Source organism: Pipistrellus hanaki (assembly GCF_964339955.1).
Source record: "Pipistrellus hanaki genome assembly, chromosome: 17".
NCBI lineage: Eukaryota > Metazoa > Chordata > Mammalia > Chiroptera > Vespertilionidae > Pipistrellus > Pipistrellus hanaki.
Genome location: NC_140519.1, coordinates 23,179,554 through 23,207,095, shown reverse-complemented (window position 1 = coordinate 23,207,095; position 27,542 = coordinate 23,179,554). Strand labels below are relative to the sequence as shown.

The window sequence follows — 27,542 nt, the reverse complement described above, 5'->3', positions numbered from 1 at the left end:
GCTATTTTCCTTTGGCAATCTGGGTTTGGATAAGAAAGCTTACAAGATCTAGAATCCACTATTATTGTCAGCTCTATAAGCCCGTAACCCTTGGACATTGAGAAATGCGATTAACAGCACTTGCCACTTGAGTGACAGTCAGATACCATGTACTGGATGGAGTGATCCTATCATTTCACTGCTCAAAGTTTCAAGTTGCCAGAAAGAAAGAAATTTCACTTAAGTTCCAATCTTGAACAGGTGTTCGTTATCTGCCTCCCTTGCTTCAAGAGCACCAAGTACCTGGATGCAAAATTGCCATGAGAACATGGGGCAATTTAATACAGACACAGAATTACTGTACAAACAAAACAAAAACCAATGCCCCTGTGATTAAGCCAGAAAGCATGAGAAGAGGGTAAAGAAGGTGGGAGTGGTAACTGCTGAAGGCTTCATGACCATCCATTGCTGATTCCCTCTTTGCACCTTTGCACTACTTCCTTTGTGATCTCACAGTGAAAACTACATCCGTTAAAGAAATAGTCTGGGTGCAGGCTAAAACTAAATGCTTCAATGTTAAAAGTCTTTCCTAGATTGCCTAGTCCTAGACTCTGGAACAGAACTGGTGAGTAAACACTGGTAATCAGAAGGCTCCAGATTTTTAATATAACATTACTAGAGGCCCAGTGCACGAAATTCATGCACGGGGGAGGAGGGTGTGTGTCCCTCAGCCCAGCCTGAACCCTCTCCAATCTGGGACCCCTCTCACAATCCAGGACTGCTGGCTCCCAACCGCTCACCTGCCTGCCTGCCTGCCTGCCTGCTTGCCCCTAACCACTTCTACCTGCCAGCCTGATCACCCCCTAACCACTCCTCTGCTAGCCTGATCGATGCCTAACTGCTCCCTGGCTGACCTGATTGCCCCTAACTGCCCTCCCCTGCAGGCCATCTTGTGGCTGCTATCTTTGACCACATGGGGGTGGCCATCTTGTGTGTTGGAGTGATGGTCAATTTGCATATTACCTCTTTATTATATAAGATACAGTATACACATATATGCATGTATACATACATATTTTACATATGAACACAAAAAGTTTAATAGTATATAAAGTTATGTATACAAATACACACACATATATGTACTATATATAGTGCATAAATATATATATATAGTGCATATATATATATATATATATATATATATATTACAGATGCATCTATGTATCTAAGAGATGTTAGATTTATATGCCATGCCATCATCCTTTAATTGCACCTCAGATTTAAAAAATGGGACCTTTGAAATTTGCAGATATTTTTGCAGTTTATTGTCTTTGTTTCTGTTAGTCATATGCGACATCCTTTTGTAACACGAACAGGTTTGTTTTAATTTTGCGTTAGAGAGGATGTAAAGTATGGAAAGGGTCTCTTTCTAAAACCACCTTCCTGGCTGACAGCAGCAACTGGTTTGAGTCTAAGTACCTCTCTAAAACATTCTTGATTTGTTGCACAGATTTATAACTTTTCATGTTCCCTCTCATCATTAAGCCAATTATGAAGGAATTATTACCTTTGCTCAATCTGATTTTTTATGGACCTCATTGAAATGTCTCATCACTCACAATACACTCAGGAGATTGGTCCATTGCCCAGAAGTGCACAAAGGATATTTCTGGTGAACTCCCCTTAGCCTTATGAGGAGTCACCCATATACATATGATCCTCATCATGAGATGGATAGAGACTTCTATATATTTGAACTTGGTAATAGATCCCTTCTTGCAGAACTGTGACTTACTGCTCTTTGTTCGTGTGCTTGTTAGCCAGTTAAATTTAGGAGGGCTTCATATTTCACTGCTATCCCATGTGAATTATTAGGCATCAACTCCCCAACATCAGCTCTTACAACTCTGTTCAAAGCAGAAACATCTTTGAAATCTTTCGAAGCATAACTTCATTAACAGATGATACACTAAGCATTACAATGAACTCTATGGACTTGTATCTGTTACCATGGGTTTGGATGAAATAGCAATTCCTTTTAATATTGCTAATCAAAACATTTTTATTTCTGTTATTAAAACAACAGCACATGGTTGACCCAGCCATGCTTCACATCATCTCTCAGTAAGAAAGTAAAGTTATTATTTTTCTCTTTAAAAGGAAGTTTATAAATATGCTAGACACATATTTCTAACTCTTAATTTAAAACCGAGGGCTATAATAAGAACTACAAAAATGAAATGTTCTTTGTTCCCAGCCATAATTCAGAAAAAGGGTTATTTTACAAAGGCTTACAGAGTGTGTATTTCTGTATCTCTTAGACACAGAAAATGGATTGTTTGCAAAAAATTCATGATATATGCTCCTGGCTATTTCAGCAAATGAACAGTACTGGGACATCAAATATAAATATATTACCTGTGAGCATTTTTCTAAATAATACCAGAGGTCTCCTTTACTTGGCTGCAATGGCAGTCAAGGGGAAAATTACATCTTTTGAAAGAACTTCTCTGTTTTACACTTAGGTTTTCAAATAATAGCAGATTCCATAACTGATGTTAATATAAACAATATTACATTACTATGTAATAAAGTTACATTAAAAAGTTAATTACAAAGTTAGTATCTGATCTACCGAAGCTTGTTAACAGATAACTTTAGAGACAGCATGCTAGTCATAAGACATTTTAAATTTTGTTATTATTGCTATAGTTTTCTGTTTGATTAGCAAATAATTATCTCTGCACACCTCGAGTTTCACCAAGTTGTAAAATTTTGAGCTGAGGATTTGGAAAATTTATTTGGTTGTTAACAGCATATTAATAGATAATTGCTCATTCCGGGGCAGGAAATCTTTATAACTAAAGTCCCTTTTCCCCGGAGGGAATCATGCTGTCATTTGTTTTTATTTTCAAAATGAAAACAAATGGCGCTCTAATTCCTGAGGGCAGAAATGACTTGGGTCTGTTTCTTTTGCTATACACTCTCATCTATTCGTTTTTGGGTAGATGAAATATAGATACAGTCCCCCGCCCCACCCCCATGACTTCCATCGCCACAAAATGTATTCACTTGCTGTACAGTAATTAACAGCTCTTGACTGGAAAACTGCCAGCATGTACAACGTGACACTCTTCCTTTGAACACTAACAAAGTGCATAAGTAATTTATGTTGGATTAAATATCCCTAACAGGGACCCTTAAGTAACCCAATCACTTTCAACAGGCTCCACATGCATGCTCCGGTGCAGTGAAAATGTCAGACAGTGATAACCCACTAATAGCACAATTCTAACTATATTCCAGCCATTAGCATTTTATGACATCAATCCTCATTAAACCTGGCAAGGCAAAAAGATACTAATGTTTCCCAATTTTATAGCCAAGGTGGAAGAGAAATGGAGAAAATGTAGACAGGTGCTGTCTCCCAAAAAGGATTAACATTTTTAAAAATGTGGTAGCAATTTTCTGTTAGTACCTTTGTTTGCATTGAAAGAGAGACAACAAAGAGGTAATGGCTACAAGGACCTCGGTGGAATTCAGCCAAGAGTGAAAGAAAAGACTGGTATTTCAGCCATTGTGCTCCCTGCTAAAGCCCTGTGCCAACTCATCTTCCAACCCATTATATGAAATTTAATTTAACCTGCTATGCAATTAATTCAGATGTTCAGCCTATTTTTCTCATGGCAGAATCCCTCACACAATGCCTTATTTAAATATTAATCAGTCCTCTTTCAATTAGGACTAATTTGCTTCGCAGGGTTTCTCTCATCTTCTGATTGCAGAAAAATGGAGGTAACTTGCAACGTTTGAGGATAATTAACATGGTATTTTTATAATACTGATACATCAAATGGGACCTTAATGACCCCCGCTGATTCCATTTAGCAAAGCATGCCTCAAAGTTATAATCAAGAGGGAAGCCATTGCCATCTGTTTAAAATACTAAGGAGCACAATTTAAACACAAAATGCTTATTTCTCTAAACTGTCTATTGTAGACATCGGCAAAAGTCATTTTTTCTCTCTATGCAAACTAATTGTACAGTGTTTTCATCTGAACCTTTTATCGCACATGTACAAAACAGTGACATCCTAAGATGTAGCGGCCCTGCTTAATTAAATGTTGACAACCACAGAAACAAGTAATGTTTGTCAGTGTTAATTTTTTTTTTTTAAACACGCTGAACAGTTGCCACAAGAGCAGAGGGAGTAAGTTTTATGTCTCTAATGAATCTGATATTTCACAGCCTTTTGTTTAATATTTGAAGAACTTTTCTTAACAGAAGCCACCAGAGCCCCACGAAACGGAAACACATGAGCATAAGCTGTTGGTTCACTGCCTCTCACGTCACAGGGTAAACAGGTTAACATTTACACATGGCCAGGTGTGCCCAGCGTCCCATCTGCTTCCAGGCAGGTTGAAGGTCAACGTTTTAGGCTTTGAGCTGTTCTAGAGTTCCTTGGTTACATCTCGGTGACGGAGGCACACTGGCTTCCAAGGTTATTATCAAAGCACTCAACATGTTCCAATGGCAATAAAACATGATTGATAACAGATTGCTTATTTACAATGTTTACACTGCGGCCACAAGGATTTCCTCTGTTAACTTTTGCAAAAGTCGGCATTATCTGGGTATGTTTTAAATAAGAATCAGAATCTCCCCCTCGTTTTCTTTACAAAGCAACTCCATATGCTGGAGCATTATGTCAGAAGCAAGGTCGATCAGAATTTCGTGGTAGAGACACCACCAAACTTTTGATATAAAATATCTAATTCATAGTAAGCACCAGTCAGCCAATACTACTATCAAATGAATGCTTACAATGTGTTTACCACATGCAAAGAAGAACTTACTGGGGGTAAAAAGAAGCACAGGCACTCCTCCACTTATGGACCCTCCAAGGTGTGAACACATTCACACATTCCAGTTAGGCCAGACGGAAAGAGCAAGGGAGGCCATGGTGGGAAAAAGCACAATGAAGAAATTAACTAGATTGGAGAAAGGCAATTAGATTGAAGCATTACAGAAAATTAAAATACACACACAAAAAAAATAAAACAAAACAAAACAAAACATAAACAACATAGCTAAAGTTCTGATATTTCATTAATCACATGAGTAGCACATTGAAATAGTTTCCGTGTTTGTGACTTTCTCTCGCGAGTTTGAAAATCTCTGGGACAAGATATACATATTTCCCATCACAGTGTACACAGCAGCGCCATGTGTCACACAGACGGCACAAATCAACCGCTTACTGAATTAAACAAATCCATGTGCTTATTTGGCCAATACCTACTGAGCAACACTATTATCTAGGCCAGTGGTCAGCAAACTGTGGCTCATGAGCCACATGCGGCTCTTTGGCCCCTTGAGTGCAGCTCTTCCACAAAATACCACAGCTTGGGCAAGTCTATTTTGAAAAAGTGGCATTAGAAGAAGTTTAAGTTTAAAAAATTTGGCTCTCAAAAGAAATTTCAATCATTGTACTATTGATATTTGGCTCTGTTGACAAATGAGTTTGCTGACCACTGCTTTAGGCACTGGTGTAATAACTTTGTATAAACTGGTGAACAAGAAGATATGTGTCCCTGCTCTCAAGGAGTTTAAGTTCCAGAGGAGAGAGAGAGATAATTTAAGAGGAAAACAAAGAAGCAGGATAAAGTCCAGTCATATAAATCTATGAAAAATGCAAAGTTATGTGTTAAGGACAGAAATTGAATGGTGGGGACATTTAGGATTGAGTGGTCAAGGAAGACCTCTCTAAAGGGGCCACATTTAAGCTAAGAATTTCCTGATAAGCCAGCTTCCAAGCAGATTGTGCTCTGGCCTCAAAGAGCAGGTCAGTGGTGGCCATGAGTCAGGAATATTGGCCAGAGGGAGAAATATTAAAAATATAAATAAATAGAGAAAAATCCAAAGTGAGGTTGGAGACATGTACAATGGCTAGAAAATGAATGGCCTTGAGTTCATGAAAAGAAATTTTAATCCCCACCTGCCTGCTTAGTGCAATGGGAAAAACCTGAAGAAGTGTATGCAAAACATGAGATAATCTGACTTGGGTTTTCTCTCTATCTTCTGTGTGGAAAAGGGATGGTAGAAGAGTAATCAGAAAATAAAGAAGACCAGTTAAGAAGCTCCTACAGGAATCGAGGTAAAATACACCCATGGCGTGGTCAGAGTGGGAAGGTCAGTAGATGCAAATATGGGAGTGAAAGAAAGTGTGAGATCAAAAAATGACTTCAAGGATGTGCTTTACATAATTGGGTGTCTTGGTGATGGAAACTCCAGGGAAGGAATAGGTTAAAGGAAAAACCTAGAATTCTCTTATAGTCACTTTAATTTTATAAGTGGAGTGGTGACATAGTATAATCAACTCATCAAAATAATATTTAAATCATTTACTATTATTAGTGACTCTATGAATATTCTTTTGAGCTTTTGCAATGGTTACTGCCTTCAGTTTCCCTACCAGAGCATGCAGTGTGCGCCTTCGAAATTTTGCTTATGCCAGCGCTTCTGCTCTGTCTATCCTTCCAGCTAATTTCTACCCTTTCTTTAATGATAAAGGAGGTATTACTGAAGCTTGATTATTGAGTGCCAGGCACTGTGCTAAGTGCCTAGATGACAATATTTCATTTAAAGCTCTGCTAGGTAAGGAGTCTGAGATAAGTAGTGTCTCAAGTCTATATAATAAGAAATCACGGCTAAGATAATTTAAGATTCACTTTGGATGTCTCTCTTAAGAAGCCTCTTCTGATCACCACGGCTTGGCTAGGCCCTTTTGCCCTAAGTTTTCTGGGCATGTCCTATTGTGACTCTGCAGATTGAAAACGTGGCCACAGATTGTTGGATGCTCCTCCTATGAGAACCCTGAGTGTAGAGATCACATCTGATTCATCTTTCTGTCACCAGGCTGGTGTTCCCAGCACAAAGTAGGCACTCAGTACAAAACTGCTGCTAAAAATGAACTCTCCATCACAGTCACAAGGGGCTTGTAGAGGGGAGAATGGAGAGTTGTTTGGTGGGTACAGTGCTTCAGCTTGGGAAGATGAAAAGGTTCTGGAGATGGATGGTGGCGATGGTTGCACGAATATACTTAATACCACTGAACTGTATAGTAAATAATGGTTCAGATGGTAAATTTTATATTACGTGTATTTTACCACAATTAAAAGCATGAACCATTTATACCGAGTCACCACTATCACAGGAAAAGAGGTATCAGCTGGAACTTATTCCAGAATGTAAAAGTCTACTGAGCTATGAATTAGAAGGAGAATCTACAGTAGAAAAAAAAATGGTATGTATTATAGAATTGAGGCAAGTCATACCCATATGTCTCATTTTTGTACCAGGTCAGTGGAAGACAACTTTTTAAGGCAGACCCAGCCATAGGATGCATGCAAAGGTTGTGTTCGAACAGACTGGCCAGCCTCTTGAGACACTATTCCACAGGAAGCAAAGAGAACAGGGTGAGGTTGCTCCAATGACCTCAACAGATTAGGCCATGTCAACAGAGATTTTCATAGTAATTTCTCAGCCACTCTGCCCTTTCAGACCAAAAGTCCTTGGAATTCTCAGGGGAGCACCCTGAAAGAAAATGTACCTAAATAAACCACTCCTAAGTAGCCAAGACTTTGATTAGCATGTGTACCGTCTACAGAGGGACTTTCCAGCCATCGGCCAGCACTGCTATTCCAGTCTGACCAACCGAGGCCGAATTCTTAAAACTCTTTCCATAAAGCCCAGGAGTTCTCCATGGTCTCCCATCCAATTACTTATCCCTAGCAGGTTGAGAGATTGTATCAGTCTCACAGTTTAAAGACAGAACGGCTGCCAACAGGCCAACACGATCATTAATAAGTTAACTGTTACCAGATAAGATTGAAATCTAGGCCAGTCCTATTTTAAAGTAACCTCTACTATAATTACTACACCAACTGCTGCCAAGACGCTGACTCTGACTTGGGAGCGTGGTGATGAGGTTATGTGTCCAGTCACAGTTCAACAGGTGCATATGGCCCTGAGTATGTGCCCTTACCAGCCCCATCCACACAACCCTTGTGAGGAGCACATAATGCTTAAAATGTATTAAAAATTAAACAGACAATTTACATAGCTAACTATCCCTAAAAATAAAAACCTATATTATTTTACTAACCAATGTCACCCCAATAAATTTAATAATAAAATAAAATAAAGTAAAAACTAAAGCAGAATGGCCTGGTTCTGTTGGTTGGTTGACAGAAGGCAGGGCCATTGCTGAGTGCGGCAGGGGGCAAAGACCATCAGCCTCAACCTAAGCAAATCAAAAGATGAACTTCTTCTAACCAGGATTCCACTGTCACTCCACCATCAGCCCATTTTGCATTGGGAATTTTTTGATCAGGAAAGGAAACTAACAAATCAGAGAAAGAAAAGGTGAAAATAGTTATAACAACAAATGCATAGAGAGCACTCAGCATGTGCTCTCTATTATTCAAAAGGCATCCAGCAGTCCTAGCCAGTTTGGCTCAGTGAATAGAGCATTGGCCTGTGGACTGAAGGGTCCTGGGTTTGATTCTGGTCAAGGGCATGTACCTTGGTTACAGGTTCCTCCTAGGTGCGAGCTCTGGTTGGGCACATGTACCGGGCAACCAATCGATGTGTTTCTCTCACATCGATGCTTCTTTGTCTCTCCCTCTCTCTTCCACTCTCTCTAAAAATCAGTGGAAAAATATCCCTTGATGAGGATTAAAAACAAAATACAAAACAAAGGCTTCCAAACCTGAATTCATTTTATCCACACGATTCTGGGAGGCAGGAGTGATTATTATCCCCATCTTCTAGGTGAGCAACGTTAGACAGAGAAGTTAATAACCAGAGACATAGAAGCATGGAACAGACTGTGGAATGTCAGAGAGAAGGCAGGGGAGGGTAGGTAGGTAGGAAGAGATCAATCAATGAACTTGTATGCATAGATGCATAACCCTATGGACACAGACAATAGGTTGGTGAAGGCCTGGGGCGGGGGGAGGGGGGAGATGGGGGACAGGCTAGAAGAGGTCAATGCAGGGGGAAAAGAACATATGTAATACTTTCAATGATAACGATTTAAAAAAAAGAAAAAAAGAACCAGCTCAAAGTCTCAAATTAGTAAGTGGGAGGGAAGAAAGGAGGGTAAGCAGGGACCCTGGAGAAGATTCAACAGGGAAGGAAAACAGCAGACAGGAGGAAAGTAGCGCTGGCCTCATGAGCAACTGAAGCCACCAGACACCCAGCTTGTCAGAAGTTATTTTCAGAGGACGGTGCAGTATTCTTTATTAGTCTACTCTAGGGCTGCATAATTCAATATTTGTCTAACTAGATTTGAGTGGAAAAAGTAATACATGAATATGTTAAACCTGTTAAGTAGTTCTAAAAGACACAATAGAAACCATATTCCCCCCACCCAGTGCTCCTGGATGGGGACCACTGTGGACACTGGTGTGTGTGTGTGTGTGTGTGTGTGTGTGTGTGTGTGTGTCCTAGCACACATTCTCAACACTCATTAAACCTTCTCTCGAAGCCCATTTCTTTCTGTTCACATGGAATTATGCACACAGCAGTCCTGTCCACCATGTTCTGGAAACTCAGGAAAAGAAATGCATAGAAGAAATACCGCTTAGGTGGTAGGAAAAGGGCATTAGAAAAACTCCCAGTTGTTGCCCCTTTTAAGGTCTTGCTAAAACTCAACAGAGACTCGGATTATCCATCTAGATTGTCCAAGAAGGATTGTCACCTTTTTCCTACGAAGTATTACAGTTTAAGTTACTGGACTCATAATTATAAGCTTAAAGCAACAAACATAAAATAAAGATATCTTCCTCTTTGGCTCTAACATTTTTTAATTATTTTTTTTCTTTGAGTATTATCCTCACATGCCACTTTTCCTTTCTTAAGATTCCCAAGACACATCCAATCTGTGTGTTCATCTATTCTATCTAAATGTTGAAAAAGTATCATGAAATAGTAACATGACACAGGATGAACACAGAATATGAGGACAGTTATAGAGAGGGCGAGTGGCCTTTGACTTTTGAGATGTAAGCTTTCTCTTTGGGAGAATTTTCTTTATAGTGATAGTAATTAAATCCTGAAGTAGGTATCCAATATGAATTGCCTACTAGTTTATGTGTATCTGCTTGAAGCATACACTATAGTTCTAACGGTAAACTCGGGCAGTTTATTGTAACAAAAGACTTTAAAATATTTTAAATTTCATTCTGGCATAAAGGTTAACAAATTTTGCTCTAAAGAAAGAACTATTTAAATTTCTTTCATAATCTGAGGCAGTCTGAACACAAAGTTGAGATCATTTTACACTTTCATTTCAGTCAGATAACTATCTATGGAAGACCAAGACCAGTAGATGATAAATAGCAACAAGGTGGTTAGGTGTTTGTTTGGTTTTTACAATTTTTTTTTCCCTTCAGTTTTGTTCTTTGCTTGTGCTATGTCCTCCCTTTTAAAGGGAAGATTATCAACACTTTCCTCACATTTCATCTGAGATTTTTCAGCCCATAGAATCGTTTTTAACAACAGTAGCTGTTTCAGAGAGATTACACGTTTATTTGTCCTCCTTGCGATAAGGCACAAACCACAAGTGTTTTTTGAAAGTGAAGATTATCATTGGGAAACATTACATGACATTAGAATTTTAAAGCTGGGAGAAGCTTTGAGTTTAGTGGGTCCAGTCTCTCCCTCTCTTTTCACTGTCTGCCCAAGCCCACTAATTAGCAAGGCCCCTTGGGACAGGGCTCTTGACTCTCAGCTGGTGCCCATTCTCCCACATCACACACCTCTCCCTTCATGGGCAGTTTTGAGTTGTTCTTTTTTTTTTTTTTTTTTTTTTTTTAAATTGTTACTTATTTTCTCTTGGGCTTGCTGGCATCCCACTCATTTTCCCTTTAGGCCAAACATTAAAGAATCTAAATGGCTGAAAAGGGTTTGTTTTTTTCCATCAGAAAAAAAAACCCAAAAAAACTCAGCAATCACTTATACTGCTTTGATATATGTACCTTCTGGTTTGGGACAGAGAGGAGCTGATACGAATACATTTTTTAAATGTTATGTTCTTAAAGCCAATAAGTTGACTGGCAGAATGGCAGCCAAAAACGAAGGAGTCTTTTCTGAATCTTCATGCATTTCTCCACTATTGCCCTGAGATTCCAGATCAGGGTGGTTTGATAAAATCTCCCTGGACTGGGGGAATGTGAATAATTCCTAGGCTGCTCCTAACCAGCTTCGGGCCTTAGGCAAAGGCACTTAGCTTCTCCAGGATTTTATTTTCTTCATTTCTGAAATGACAGTTGGGCTACCTGACCTCTGACCTCCCTTTCCTGCTTTTGAATTAAAACAATATTCCCAAAATACACGGAAGTCACCCAAGAACTGCACTGTGGTAATCCTACATTATGTCAATTCACATTGGCCATTCATTAGCAGGACAAATCTAAAAAAAAGTCTGAGCAAGCTTGATTAAGCAAAGAATGTCAAACTCAACCAACCCTAATCAAATAGATTTGATATGAATGGAAAGTGTATTGTTCACATACCTGGTATGACTGAGAACAACTATTATCAAACATTTTCCAAATTGCCTTGTAATGAGTCAAAAAGATTGTTTATATAGTTGAAAGAACTACTGTTATACTTCCCTCCCCCCCCCCGCCCCCCCCCCCTTTCCTTTTTTCTTACCACAATTGCTTTGGGTTGTTTACCATTCAATAGTGTTCTATACTTCCTCATGTGGTGACGAGTAAACATGCAGCTACAGGAGAAAGGCTTTTTGTTTATATCCTCATTATTTCCTTACACACAATTCATTTCCTCGCTCGTTTTCATTAATGCTCCCCTCCTTTCTTTATTTCTTATTCCCTCTCATTATTCTTCTAATAGGATAATGTCCTTCCATTGTCCATTTTTCTTCATTTGTCTCTTATCATTACCCTAACTACCTCATTCTGGCATCCCTTTAGGCTAAATATCAAAGAATCTAAAACATTTTTATGAATTGCTGAAAAAGGTTGTGGGTTTTTGTTGTTTGTTTTCCTTCAGAAAAATACTCAGTAATAGTGTATAAGGCCTTTATGCATTTATCTTCTGGTTTTGGACAGAGGAGAGTTTATTCAAAAATATTTTTAAAATTTTGTTTTCTCAAGAAAAAACACATTATTTATTTAATGAACACTTTATAGTTAATACTTATTCTAATTTACTCACATAGTTTTATATCCATTAAAGGACAAATGAAAAAGCCCCCTTAAATTATGGTAATTCTAATGTTCCTTAACTTGAGAAAGTCACAAGTAGGAAAAATAATTTTGTCATAACTGAACTCTGAGAAGCACCAGTTTCCTTCCATCTCAGAAAATATGGAATCTGCCATCTTAGACCATCAGCAACAACTGAAGTTTGAGTCCTCTCAGAGTAGGTTCAACAATAATCTCCCACCCACCAATGATGGGCATTTCGTCAGGCTCAACAACACTAATTGAGTGCTCATATTCTGTGCACAAACTCCTACTCATTAGTTAAATTAACAAGCCATTTGAGTGTACAACTGTCAACATGACCAAATTCTGTTCACCAAGGGATCAGCCTCGTGCCCTGGCCAACTGCTGAAGGGCTCCAGACCCAATTACCCACTGCTGCTGAGTCACAGGGGCCATGTTAGCTCAGCACCCACAGAGCAGGCTCTGACTGTAAAATCTAAAGGTAGTTTTGAAGAGTCTCAAATCACAAGTGCCTTTGGAGCTTCAGTGCCACTGCCTTAGGAAACATGTTTGCTTCCTCTGGTCTCGGATAAGACCTTGCTGGTCTCCCTAACCCCTGCCTCTCCCCTCCCTAGTCCACCCTCCCTGGCTCTTCTGTTATTGCTGAAAACCAAACAAATGTGATCAGGCCACACCCTCGCTTCTAAACTGACACTGGCCCTCTGCAAGCAGGTGAGATAAAAAACGAGCTTTAGCATCAGATGGAGCTTGTCACAATCCCATCCTTCAGTCACTTGCTAGCAGTGAGACGTTTGGCCACAGGCAGGAAGGTGGGAAGTGCCTCATAGGAGGGAGGGAACGAGCACACACATGCATGCCTGTGTGTAAAGCATTAAAGCACCTAGCATTTACTAAGTATAATGGATATTACTTTCCTCCCTTTCTTCATTTTTTAAATAGATTTTTTATTGATTTCAGAGAGGAAGGGAGAGGAAGAGAGAGAGAGAAACATCAATGATGAGAATCATGGGGAATCCTGCAGGCTCCACGCTGGGGATTGAGCCCACAACCCTGGCATGTGCCCTGGCATGTGCCCTGACCGGAATTGAACTGTGACCTCCTGGTTCACAGATCAATGCTCAACCACTGATCAATACCCATCAGCCAGGCATCCTCCCTTTCTTCTTGATTGCTGGATTGATTTTAAATTTTATAATATAGCACAGTCAGCCCTCACCATCTGAAGCAAATCACGTTGTTTCAGTACCTTCTCAGTCCACTAGCCCACACACACTTTAGAGACATCAGTGCTCCCAGACTCACCAGGCGCCTCCTGGAGTCAATGCCTCTTACCCAGAATGCCCTTTACCCTTTTTTCCTTTGAAAATGCACAATCTCAATTTAACATCAACCTCTTGTATCTTTCTCCAACCAGTGAGTCCCAGATCCTTTCTGCCTCTAAACATATTAATTTATTCTTTCACTCACTCACTCACTCACTCACTCACTCACTCACAGCTATTCCAGTTTGTGATTAAGAGTGTGCAATCTAGAACCAGTGAGCCTGAATTGAATCCCAACGTGGCCACTCACTTACAGTCCAACTTGAGCAAGTTTCTCAATCTCTGCAGCCTGGTGTTTTTAGCTATATATAATAGTTACAAATTTTATTTTAAGAATAGTTGACATATTATAAAACAAAACAAACAAACAAACAAAAAAACAAGCGTGGAACAGAGGAGACTTGTGTTCTTGTCTGGGTTCTGCTCTTCATTACATAAATGAATTTTGGCAAGTCCATGGAATCAACCCCAACTGTCAGCCTTACTGAGTGACCCTCCATTGCCTTCCATGTAAATAGAGGAGACTGAACTGAATAGTCTCTCAGAGGTCTCGTCTGTGTTTACAATTCTAGAATTTTCTCTTAATCTGTTTATTTATAATCCTTCAGAAATATTTATGTAAGTTTCTCTTGCATTACTGTGGCTGTAGAACTCCTTAACACATTGCCAGATCAAATGCCACTGTAGGAAAATTCTGTCAAGTTTTCATTTCCACAGAGTGTGCTTCCTTCAGACAGGAACACTTATCCTACAGCCACCGGGATTTCCAATAAAATCCCAATTATGTGCGGTATTAAAGGATTCCGATCACTAATGGTAAAGGGTTAGGAGCCCAGCAAATCCAAGACTGCAGGAATTTGATATTTATGGGCATGCACATTACTTGTCAAGGAGCCTAAAGTAGTTCCCATCAAGGATAAGAAGTTGGTGAGCCAAACATCATTTCCTGTCATTCACATCTATGTTACCCTTCAAATGTGAATACTTGATACTAAAAGCATATAGACATTTGAGAGCTTATGGAATCAAAGAATTTTAAAGCCAGAGGACACTTTAGCATTTTTAAGGTAAATAAATATCCTTGGTTGATGTCACATACCTTTATATATGAATGCATAAAGTTAACAAGGGAAGAACAATAAAGAATAATTTAATTCCCGATAGGAACTGGTTGTAGTTTTAGTATTATGGAGAGATTGGGGAATCAACATTTTCACATCACAGGTATGAATAAATTAATTTTTACCGATTGTTAAAAGTCCATATGCCTGGTTTTTATTATGTAGCTTTAAATTTACTTTCGTGTACTTATAGATGTCTTGATCTAGACCAAACCGAATCTTATAGCAAAGTTGTCATAAATGAGCTGTGACTCTAAAGTATTAACTAATTTTTAAGCAGATATAAAGAACTTAACCATAGATATTAGCTAGTCTGTCTTTAAAATACTGAAGTCACTTGATAACATTTGAATGGGTCTATTTTCATCTCAAAATTTTTGTTTTGGAATTATCTACCTTCCCTTATGTCCTGATGTGGTGTGTGTTGGTAGGAACATCTTATTTTTAGGGTGAATTATATTTGGAGAAACTATCAAAAAGTCAATCAGCTATGTATTAGAGCTATGTCTTAGAGCAAGTATAACAAAATGTTATGGTGGAATTCAACTTGGTTTAAAAAAAACCTTTCAACTTCCAACTTTGCTATATTTAAATCATAGGGAAAAAATCAGATCAAAGTTAATGAATATAATAGATAATATTTGGGGTAGCAGGATGACTATAAAATAATGTAAAGTAAATAACTAATACATATACATTTTCATGGTTCATAATATTTTTCCTATAGAAAATTATAGAAGAGGTTTCCCAACTTGTTTCAAACAATGGCAGTACTTTTAGATTAATTGTGTAGTGTTAAAGGAGATATATAATATTTGGGTCTATAAATTCCTGCAAACATATTCATGATAGAACATGGGATCAACTTTATGACTTCCTCCACTAGCCAGGAATGCCAGATGCAGGGGTATCCTAAAGTAGCTCTGTCATTCCTCTATTAAAGTATGCTTCTTTTTTGAAAGGACTCTGTAGACAATAATGGAGATTTGATCAAACATGTGGAACTGATTGATGCTGGCATTCAGCCCTGAATTCATTTAAATTATGATACCAAATACAGTAGAAAGGACCCAAGACTTATGAATGGATACTTCCTGTCTTTGAGCAGCACTCAATCCCAAGGGGTACCTAAACCATAAGTCTTGCAACCGCAAAATCTACTCTTCCTTTTTTCTGTTCCTTTTTCTCTTTTGGAACCCATCAAATCCTCCTTACATAGCTATTTCCTTGAGCCAGTTTTGGTATAACATTTTTTTCTTAAACCACAGAATTATGATGGGAAGTTAGCACCCATTCCATGATAAAACTGTGAAACTGTTTTGAATTCAGAAAAACTATGGCGGTATCATCAAAAGCTCAGGAAGGAAAAAAAAAAGAATAATTCCAATTTCCCTTTCACGGAACTCATAAAAAAAAAAAAAAGTGGATGACAGCCACCAACACTGTGAGAAGCAACAGCTCTGCCAAAACTGTGAATAATTAACAGATTTGAAAATATAAGTAGCTTAAGCCAATCACACATTTGGCAGAGGTGAAAGTTGACTATGGCAACTTGCTATTACAAGTGCACTCTTCCTCAAAGACACTTTTTCCCACCTGTTCCTCGCTGCCTACAGGGTCAATTCCCAGTCCACATCCCCAGAGGCCACGAGGGTGCTTTTGAAGCCCCAGTGGAGAAAACAGGACATTTTAACATTTAATACCCAGCCCATTTCAGTTCGTTTTCTGAAAACTATTTTATGATTTAAAGTAAATTAGCTTATTTCTCCAGATATATATATATATTATTTTCCACCCCCCCCCCCACACACTTACAATAAATAATTAAAAGTTTCCAAAGTTCACTTTTTTGTTGAAGTATAATAGAGTATTTTAAACCTCTACAAGGGAACTCTTTCAATACACAACACCTTTCTTCCTTGTACATGTGTGAAGATACACAAAAGTTGGAGTGTGCACCTTTAAGAATAGGTGGTGTCACTCACATCAATGTCCTCTTAAAGGAAACATATTATATACTGAGTACTTATTAAAGACAAGAAAACAGAAAATGAATAACTGATTAGTAGTACGTTTAAATAATTGGCTAGCCACATTTTGCTGCTTTCAAAAATTCACTTAAATTATTAGTAGTGGAATGGCCTAGAAAACTTAGGTCACCAGTCCAGTTAACCCTGTCCATATCATTCTCCTAACCAAAATGGCATACATCCACCTTTGTATAGAACTCTCTTAAAAGGAAAGAATGATGGGATTTAAAATGTATTTATTATTTGCCTGAAAATCAGGCTCGCTTTTTTCCCTATACAGTCTTGTTCTCTTTTCAACTATTTATATTTTCTTTTGTACTTTCACATGCTTCCTTTAAAAAAAAATTACTTCTTTACCTGTAGACACAATTTTTTCTTAATCACTGCTTAAATGAGCTATCTTTGGGAACAAACACATTCTGTTTCTTTTGGAATATGAAAGACAGCCTCACCTTTGATAGAACACAGCTGTTCTTTCTTAAGTTTATGTGATGGTGGTAATAAAAGATTTTTCAAAAATGTCTCAGAGCACAAGAATATATTTTGTAAATAATCCATAGACCAGCTTATAACTGGTGCAAAAAATAATTCTGCTGCTCAGTCTGCAAAGCAAGCCTTTGGATGTTTACTGGGAAGGATTCAATTTCCCACTCATGGCTACTTTTTGAATAATGGCACAATCTAGATGCACAGTAGTTCAGTCTTCTAGAATACAGCAAGGTCGCTCTGAATTCTAGAGAGCCTCGAGTCCCTCCACAGTCACTCACGTTAAAACGAGTCCCAATCTGTCTTCCCATGCAAAGCAAGGCGCAGCCAGTGTTCAAAAACATCCAGATCAGATGAGTAAAATCTGGGTTCTCTCGTTCCATTCTACCTCTGTTCTGCCTGGGAAAAAACCTACTAATCTCATCTAACTCAGGAAAGGATTCAAGAGTGATTTAGGAGAAGCTGACTTTTATAAAACTATATATAAAAGTTTTATATATAATATAATATATATATATATATATATATATATATATATATATATATATATTGCCAAAATGTGTGAAGGGTTTCTTTTGCCCTTGGCTCCAGGCTCCAGGGAGATTTTACCAGAAAGTCAGAACTTAAACAGGGCTCCAGCTGCATCACTGAGTCACTCAGGGTGCCCTGGGTTGAGTTCACATACCTTACCAGTCATTGGCAACCACAACTCAGGCCTATGTTTGCCCCCGTTGGTGACTGCCATTATCTAGACTTAGGGTCTCAGTACACAGTCTATGTGTACCGACCTTTAAGGAACTAAACCAGCTACAGAAACATGTGGTATGCAGTGATTTTTAGCCTTCACATTGCATGATTTCATTAATTATTCATTTGACAACAACACAGGTTATAATAACATAAATCCCATATATATGGAGAGCCTACCATGTGCCAGGCCATGGTACATTCCACAGATATACAAGATGGCATTGCAGAAGCATCTTATAAATTGAATATTTAATAAGGATTTTTTAAAAAAAACCTTTGCTATTCATTTGAGACAGCCACATTTGCCCATTGCTAAAGCAGCATCAACACATCAGTCTGGAGGGTCTGATGGGTGAGTCGCAATTTCTGAGAATTAAATAACTGAGGTGCTAATGAAACTCAGGATTGCCAAAGGTTCGTCATTGACAAACAGGGAGCAACTGAGGCACTGAAGGGACAAACACCCTCTTCCTGTTGGAAAGTAATGCTCTGGACCTTGAGTCAAAGTCAACTGATGTCACTCATACCCTGGTACCATGTTTTTTTTAAATCACAGAGAGCACAGCACGTAGTCCATGGCTACCACTGGTAATAATCCCACCCCCCATGGAGTAGACCAGGCTAGAGGAGCAATGTGCCCATGGAGGGAGGGAGGGAAGAAGGGAGGGAGGGAGGGAGGGAGGGAGGGAGGGAGGAGAGGGAGGGAGGGAAGGAGGGAGGGAGGGAGGGAGGGAGGGAGAGAGAGAGAGAGAGAGAGAGAGAGAGAGAGAGAGGAGAGAGAGAAGAGAAGAGAGAGAGAGAAAAGTTCCAGCTTTTCAAGTATTTCTCCTCACTGCTGGCAACAATACATTCATACACTCACTGTGAAATTAATTAAATGCAGTCTTTTAACAACATGCTAGTTTATATTGAGAATTCCACAATTAACCCAGGATAAAACTGAAAATTGTTTTGCAAACAAAGCACTTAGACACAGTTCAGAGAATTTTCAAAACGGAGCCAAAAACAAAACAAAAAACAAAACCACCATCTAAACAAACTCATTGCAAAATATCACAGGATGAAATAATAAACAATATTAATTGAATCATGAGAAAAGTAATTGCAGTCATTAAATGACAAATTTTATTCAGAGTTTCCATTTCTGCATCATGTACAAAAAGAGAGTACTATGTTAAACGAGAGTTTCTGCAATTTAGTGACACATGGATTTAAAAAATCCAGCCATAATGTGGACTAATACTCGGAGTGGAAATGAATTCAATAGAACATAATTGTTGACAACCATTGTTATTACACTAATGCAACTTCAGGCTGAAATCTGAAGGAAATGTTTATAGAAAACCACAATTTTCCTAAGAGTAAATGAGCTCTATTTCCTTCGTCCACAAGGTCAAATGAACATTGTCCCAAAGGATGCAGTCACAGCTACTCGGTACCTCAGAATCAGAAAGCATTTCAGAGTCAGCCGCCTGCCCTGCATTATGAAGTCTTCTCTTTAAGCCCAATGAAAGTAGCTTCATATTCTGGCAGGTTACAGTTCGATGGTAACAGGCTAATTCCTTATTTGCCATTTTCGATGGCAATAACCAGGAAGCCACTGAACTGACCAACCTATTCCGTTGCCTCTCACCATCCCTCCCATCTGGATCTTCAGGGACCTCCCAGTCTACAGCCCAGGCAGATTCCTGCAAGCTCACCATTTGAATGAGCACTGCAGATATTTCCCTATTTTACTGATTAAAAGACTAAAACACCAGGAAGCCTAGGGAAGGCACCCCCAAAACTCAGAATTTTAGAAATAATAGAACAAAATTTCTGGTCTTCTAATTTCAAATTAACATACCTTCTTGCAAAAAGCAAGCAAAGAAAGGAACTTTCTTAGAAGTGTCCTCATTTTTCATGCTATCATGAATGAATTGAGGGGAAAAAATGAAACCCATTACCAACCATCCTCAAACATTAAGTAACACCCTATATTAAAAATTAGAGGCCCAGTGCACAAATTCATGCATGGAAGGGGTCCGGTCTGCCTACCCCAAAGGGGGGCAACAGGGCCTGAGCAGCCAAGGTGAGGGAGTGTGGGTGGTTGGCCAGCTGGGCCCACACCCTGGTCGATCTTCTGGGAGTACTCCTGGTTGAACTCCTGGTCAAGGGGATAACTTGCATATTAACCTTTTATTATACAGGATAATTTGTATTTATATCATGTAGCATACTATTATGCTTACATAAGTATGCATAAACCTAGTAAAGATTAATATATGAATATAGTTATTTCAAAAAATAAACACTTTCAAAATATTTTAATTCATTCAAGTTCCTAAACAGAATTAACCATAAGCTCTTCTTAGCTAATTTGAAATCTATTCCATTGACCCATTTTCAATGACTTTATAAGCAGATTAATTTGTCTGTCAATTATTATTTGATCAGTTAATAAACATTCTTACAAAGCTGGTGATACAAAAGAGAACAGAAATGCTTTAAGCATCTTCACTGTATTTGAATCCATACGATAAGTCAGTTTGCTCCTTCAACTTAGAAACGGAGCAGTTCATTAATCACTCAACTGCTAACAAATGTTGCTCAGGCTTCACTTGGCAATTACGTGGTCACTCAGAGAATCAAAGGCAATTAAGTAGCTGATCAATAAACTCTCCTCTTCAATGGATGACAAAGACTCCATGGTTTTATTTCCTGTTCTCCTAAATAAACTAGAGAAAATGTGCATTTTTTTTTAAATCTGCAGATTAGACTGAGAAGAGTTGAAACTTCAATATCGTTTTCAACTTTTTAATATAGATGAAATCCAATGTGCAAATGATCATATCTACAATATAACAAAGCACCAAGTACTAGAAACTAGAGTTAAGAGGAGAAAAATCCCTTCACTGAATAAGATAACTAAAGACCGATAGCTACGCAATTATTCAGCCAACTAAAAACAGCACCGTGGTGAAGTTGCCCAGCTCTCTGGTTTTCTAATCTATAAATTATTTTAAATCCTCTGTGAAAAGATTTCAATAGAATTTCAAACAATGGTTTTTTCAAACACTCAGGTAGCAGAATCTTTCTGCTGGCTACTGATACCTTTATGAACTCCCGAGTTAAACCACTTCTATGGATCACAGAGTGCTTTATAGTTTCCAAAAAAGAAAGTGAATCTGTTTGAAATCTGAGTATTTAGAAAGTTCGCCTCTCTTGTGGAATGTAGTCACAGAGGAGAGCAGAGTGGAGTGACGGGGGCTTCTATACTAGGCAGGCTTTGAAAAGGGAAAGAAAGAAGTATATGATCTTGTATTATACAGTCACACTAAGAAAAAGCACTCAAACACATCCAGGGGATGCGTGACAGGAGCCGTTTCAGAAGCCCGCTACCCGAGCCCAGATTCGTTCCCAGTGAGGCTGCTTTGCAGTCACCCGTTCCCTGGTGTACTTACCATCCATGCCCTCTTCTAAGCCTCATGCTAAATATAGGACGGCTTAGAAGTTCGTGTTTGTGACGATTTACTGTAACTCGTGTCCCACTGTAAGGCTTGCATGCAGTCAGAATGAATGCAAGTGCAGGAGGAGAGCGGGCACCGTGAAGCAACCTCTCCAGTTGATGGGGGATTGGACTCGGAGTTGCCAGGGAAGGAAGGCCTTGAGTGTCCCTCCCAGGACTACTCTTAGGATGAGCATAGGTAGTGTTTGTGAAAGTGTCGTAGGAATGACACAAGACTACCCACATATTAGAAATTATAAATCAAAGAGTGAAACACCCACCTACCAACACTTCATTTTCTTGATCCAGACCTTAAAGGGCCATCAGGCTCACAAATTAAGTAAAATCTGAACTATATCATCTTTCACTGAGATTTTCCCCACACCACAAAGTTAATACTAGGTTAATTGAACTCTACTGTACATTTTAAAACATGAATGTAAAGAGGAAAAGCCCATGCTCTTACTTCATCCTAACTCCTTGTAATAATATAAAAATACTGCAGATGTTCTAAAACCTCTGTGTATCAAGCAAGAAGTTCAAGGTGACCTTCTGTATTTTATATTTGAATCACCCAACATTGGTTGCATAAGTATTTTTTATCCTTTATGCCTTCACTCTGACAGTTTCAATTGTTTTTGTTTTTGCCGTGAAACAGATGTAAGAACAAAACTGCAAAAGCTCAGCTGCATGATGTGTGTTGCATTCTGCAGTATTTCCAATAGTGAAACTTTCCATTATTCCTGATAAAAAGTACTAAATCATTCTTTGCTTGAAAGATCAATCATTCATCATCAAATATTTATGGGAATCTATTATATGAGAGGCGCCATACTAGAAACTGGTCATACAATATATATATATATATATATATATATATATATATATATATATATATATATGTGTGTGTGTGTGTGTGTGTGTGTGTGTGTGTGTGTGTGTGTGTGTGTGTGATTGCTCTCTGGCATAAAATTATCAGCTGACTCAGGACAATTTTAGATGACATTAAGAATAAAAGAAGGGTTGTTGATGATATATCTTTAACATTTGACATCAGCATATAGAGAGAGCCATTTGGTATCTACAAAATAACCTTCATACTACTTAATAGGAGGGAGCGTTATACTGAAGAGAATGAGACAGATTTGGTTCCTTTTGCAAAGGAACCTATTTCCACTCTCTGATAAAGATGCAGCTTCCTTTAATTGATGTATAAAGAAAGCAGTAGGTTAAGAATTATTGAGGGCAATGAATAACTCCAAAATAATCCATACAAAAGTTGGGATTCTATCAGATAACTCAAATAGCTATTGAGGTTTTAGTATCTTCTGGACACAAATACAACTGGTAACTTTAAAACAAACACAAGTTGCATATTAGTGGAAAACTGTACCACTTTTCCTGGTACATCCGAAGTGGCTCTACTCAACCTGAGTCTTTGAAACAAATAAGGAAAATCTATTTTGAATTTTTTAAACTTTCATAAACAATCTGGGCCACTGGTAGATGTTTAAAAAATACCTATTGGATGAAGCTGAATGTTTAGATTTCTCATGGAAGCCACAAAATGGTACAATGTGAAAAGGTGAACTGATATTTAAAATTCGCCAAAGTGCCCTGACTTCAGCTTTTTCTTGATTGAAACATTAAATGGAGAAGTTGATTAGCTCTATTTAGTGAATCAATAAAATAAGCATATCTGAACAATCCTATTTCTATTTTCTTACCAGCGGGTGTGTTTGCCAAAACTTGTGTTTTGCTATTTTATTTTTCCGTTAAAATCATAACCCTGATAAGAATTTACAGATGAAAAAAAAACACACAAAAAAACTAAAACTATGGGATATTGATCTGATACAATATTAAAATGACAAAACTGTTTGGGTGAAATATAAAAGTCTGATAAATTATCTCATAACAATTTTACATTACATTCTTTTATAGAGATGAGAAGATGTTATGAATATGCAGTGGAAGCATGAAAAGTCATTATAACATTATTTTATATGTATAAGTGTTTTCTTAGAATTACACTTATAATCATGCCAAGAATATATCCTCACATATTAACTCACAATTTACTTAAATCGCTTTTCAATGAATATTTAGTGCATTTGCAAAGCATGCAGTGAAATTTTACACTATGGGATAAATAATTTAAATAAAATCAAATGCAATGTAGTGATAAATCACATTATTAATGCTTATTTCTTTTAAAGAAAAATAAGCATTTACCTTTTCTACTGAAATTGATAATAACCTACACCTGAAATGGCACAGCATCAATAATTCAGAGGTTTAATTTTCAAAATTAATTCAAGCATGGATTTTAATTGACTATTCTTAACAACCGAAATCCCGGTTTCCCATTTACCAGAAGGCTGTGAGTTGCTCCACCAGCAGTGGGCATATGTGGAATAAATATTCATACCTGCTATTATGTTTTTACTAAAGGCAACATATTCCATCCACATTCAAGCCCAGCTGTGCCACTCACCAGCTGGGTGACACTGAGCACATCCCTCAATACCCCTGATCCTCAGTCGCTTCTGGTAACATAGGGCTGCCATATTTGCCTGCTCCTCAGGATGTTAGCAATATATGCCACAGAGGTGCTATGAGGCTTAAATGAGTTAACATTTGAGAAGTTATTAGAAAAAGGCCTGACATACAGAAGCTCCAAAATAAAAATTTTAAAATATGCCCTACTTCAATATCACTTATAGGACCAAAACCTGAATCGGAGTAATGAAGAATGTAGTTACAAAGAGTTCAAGACTTAGACAGATCTAAATACTTCTTTGGAATTCACATGGCGATAAAAGTAATGATGATTACGACTTTCAGAGGCTGCCCTTGGCATTTCTTGGATGAAAAAAAAAATCACAGATACTCTCAAACAAACCATGTTTGGTTCTATGATAAAAATAATTTTGTTCAAGTGTTTTTGCTTAATGCACAAACATATACTCTCACTGACTAAGCCATTCAGTGATAACATAAAAATACCCCAACACTCACTACATTAACCTCCCCCCCCCCAAAAAAAAAAATCGCAGAAATTCTCTCTCCCTTTCTATCTTTTAATATGTTACAATGAAAAAAAAAAGTTACTTCCCATAAAACTACAATGCCTTTCAATCCCCAGTGGAAAGATCCACGGAGCACATGGTTTGTGTTTGCCCACATTCTGTGGCAAAGAAAGCATCTCTCCATGCACTGCCTCTGGTCTCTCCTCGGGTTTGTCTGCGAAATATATTGGTCTGTTTCAACTAGAAAAAGCATAAAACATAATCTTGACTGTTGTTTCATTCCTTTTATAAGACTAATAACTCAGTTGTCTTATATCCAGGATCCTAGTCTTTATACCATGTTCTGTTTGGTCCTGGCATTTTTATACCATTTTTTCCTTTAAATGTCATACATTTCAAAAGGCGTTAGAGGAAGAGTTATTGCCCAGGAGGCTCTGCTTCCCTTATGGAATCCCGGGAACGTGGATGGATGTGCCAGTGGCATGGAGAACACATGGCCGCTGTTTGAGGACTGGGGCCTGAGCGTAGGTCTGGAGATATCCTAATACCTAATCTATTTCCATTTAACAGTCATCCAAGAAGAGAATTCTTTCATCATGTTTTAATGGCACTCTTTTTAGGATTATAGTCGTTCAAGACCAAACCTACTTTATGTAAAGTGAAAAAAAAATTTTCTCAAGTCTAAAGAAGCATATAGTATATGGTTTTCTTTTTTTCACACACAAAAAAATCATGCATACCTTTATTTAACATGGTTTTTCAATTTCGCATCTGGAGTCTAGAATTACTTTTTTTTTTTTTTAATCTTCACCCAAGGGTATTTTTTCCATTGATTTTTCAGAGAGTGGGAGAGAAGAGGGGAGCAGAGAGAGAGAGAGAGAGAGAGAGAGAGAGAGAGGAAAGAGAGAGAGAAAAGCATGGATGTGAGAGAGACTCATCAACTGGTTGCCTCCTACAGGAGCCCCATCCTGAGGTGGGGAGAAAACCCACAACCCAGGTATGTAGCATTGACCTGGAATCAAACCTGTGACCCTTTGGCCCAGAGGGTGGAGGGGGACCTCTAACCATTGAACACACTGGCCAGGGCTAGAATTACTTTTTATCATATTAGAAAAAACACTAAAGAAATGGGAAAGAGTGGTTACTTCCAGCACTGGAACCTACTTGGAAGTCACTCTCCTGTCCAGTGTTCATGGCTCAATGAGTGAAAATGGATGATAAAAAGGAATGAACAAAACTCTTCAGCCTTTTAGAGTTACATATACCTATTAGCCATTTATTGAAGTAGTAATCAAATCCTTACACTATAATACCCATAAATAATTTAAGCTGTAATCAATCCTGCTATAAACAGCTCATGAACAAGCACAGGTACAGAGGAATCACCCCGATCTTTGCATACTCCTCTCTGTCCTCTGACAGAAAGAAGACATTTTTAACTGCGTGACAATGTTAAAGCCTTGTCCAGTGTCCCCAGATGTCAGCACTCAGACACTTTCTTTTTAGCAATCTCTCCTTACAGTAATGAGTTCACTGGAAATGGCTTCTATGGTTTGTATCATGTCATTTGCAATTGTCAGGAGCTGGTAATTAAAAGGGAGCACGGTTTGGGGTTTGGTATTAAAACTTTGACAGAGACAAATATATTGCCTCAGAAATATGTTTAGCAACTTTTCCAGGAACAACAACACTAAACAAACCAAAAGAGAGAAAAAAAATCAACCCAAAAAACCCCAACAGAGTTCTTCTGAGAATTATATTAAAGACTAGCCCGTTATAATTTTGAAAAAGGAAGTTTCCTTGCCACAAACCAAATACATTCCTCTAAGTGTGCACTCTCTCATAAATTATAGAGATATTCTCTAGCATGTACCACTAGCCACCACAGCCGAGAGAGAGAGAGAGAGAGGGAGGGAGAGAGAGAGAGAGAGAGAGAGAGAGAGAGAGAGAGAGAGAGAGAGAGAGAGAGAGAGAGAGAGAGAGAGAGAGAGAGAGAGAGAGAAAGAGGAGAGAAAGAAGGAAGGAGGAGGAGGAGGAGGAGGAGGAGGAGGGAGGAATGGGGGTGGGGAAGGAGGAGGGCGGAGGAGGAAGGAGGGAGATGAGGGTGGAGGAGGAGGAGAGGGGAGGAGAAAGGGGGAAGGGGAAAAAAGAGAAGGAGAAAAGAGGTTCAGTTTTCCAGGGACATCGCTCAGGGAGCATCATGCCAGCTGAGCTGGATGAGGACCAGTCTGCTGCCTTACTGTGTGTACTCCTGGAGTTGATAAAAGGGTAGACTTGCTGTGATCTCATGCTCAGATCAGCTGCAAACAGGCCCCAGGGGACAAACACCGTTGTAAACCAATGGGAGCCTTATCCTGGATCAATAGTAGCACGCTGGGACCCGATGAACTTATTCCTCTGCTTGAGGCAAACCAGAGGAGGGCTTTCCTCTACCCGCTCCCATCAGCCAAGTTCTCATGCCCCACGCCTCCCTTCAACCTGTTAGCATCGGTCCCAGAAACTAGAAGGCTGCAGCCAGGAGGCAGGGCTGGGAAACGAGATTTCAAATGCAGCCACTAGGAATAGCGTACCTTAGGCCGAACCGAAGAAAAAGCCCAGAAACCCACCGAACTCCAGATGGGAAAGTGAATCCACGATAAAGGTGCCTTATGGAGAAAGGCTGGTTCCTGCCTCACACCAGCTATGTTGGGGTTTGTTGTTGTTTTGTTGGTTCGGTCAAAAATAAATCATTACAGGGTTCCATAATTTAAGGTAAAAATAAAGTGGAAAGTACTTTAATTCCAGGCGGGGAAGAAGGCCTTCCTAAGAATAACACAGAATTCTCTGGGAAGGTCTGAATTTCTTTTCCGGACCGGCACCTGGGTCTGCCTTCCCAGCACATGCAGGTCTGTCCAAGCCCCAGGCTGTCCCTCCCTGCAGCTCCACCGGACACAGGGGGAGACGTCTCAGACACAGGAGCAGGGATCGCCAAACACCCTTCTAGGCAGGCCCTGGCACCCCATTGCAAAAGCTCCAGTTACCCCTTAGAAGTCCTAAAGTAATTTTACTTCAAGGAACTGCCAAGTCGC

At 38.8% G+C, this 27,542-nt stretch overlaps 1 protein-coding gene across 2 annotated transcripts in view; it reads right to left on the bottom strand.

Moving 5' to 3' along the window:
- TOX (thymocyte selection associated high mobility group box) overlaps positions 1–27,542 on the bottom strand; it is a 298,686-nt gene that overhangs the window by 212,258 nt on the left and 58,886 nt on the right. The window contains exon 1 of one of the 2 annotated variants that reach the window (XM_084865104.1): positions 21,399–21,446. The exons of the other annotated variant lie outside the window; for it this stretch is intronic. Coding sequence (XP_084721230.1) covers positions 21,399–21,401 — 3 coding nt within the window. The 5' untranslated portion in view covers positions 21,402–21,446. Of the gene's footprint in view, positions 1–21,398; positions 21,447–27,542 lie in introns of those variants that run through there. 2 annotated transcript variants of the gene reach the window in all.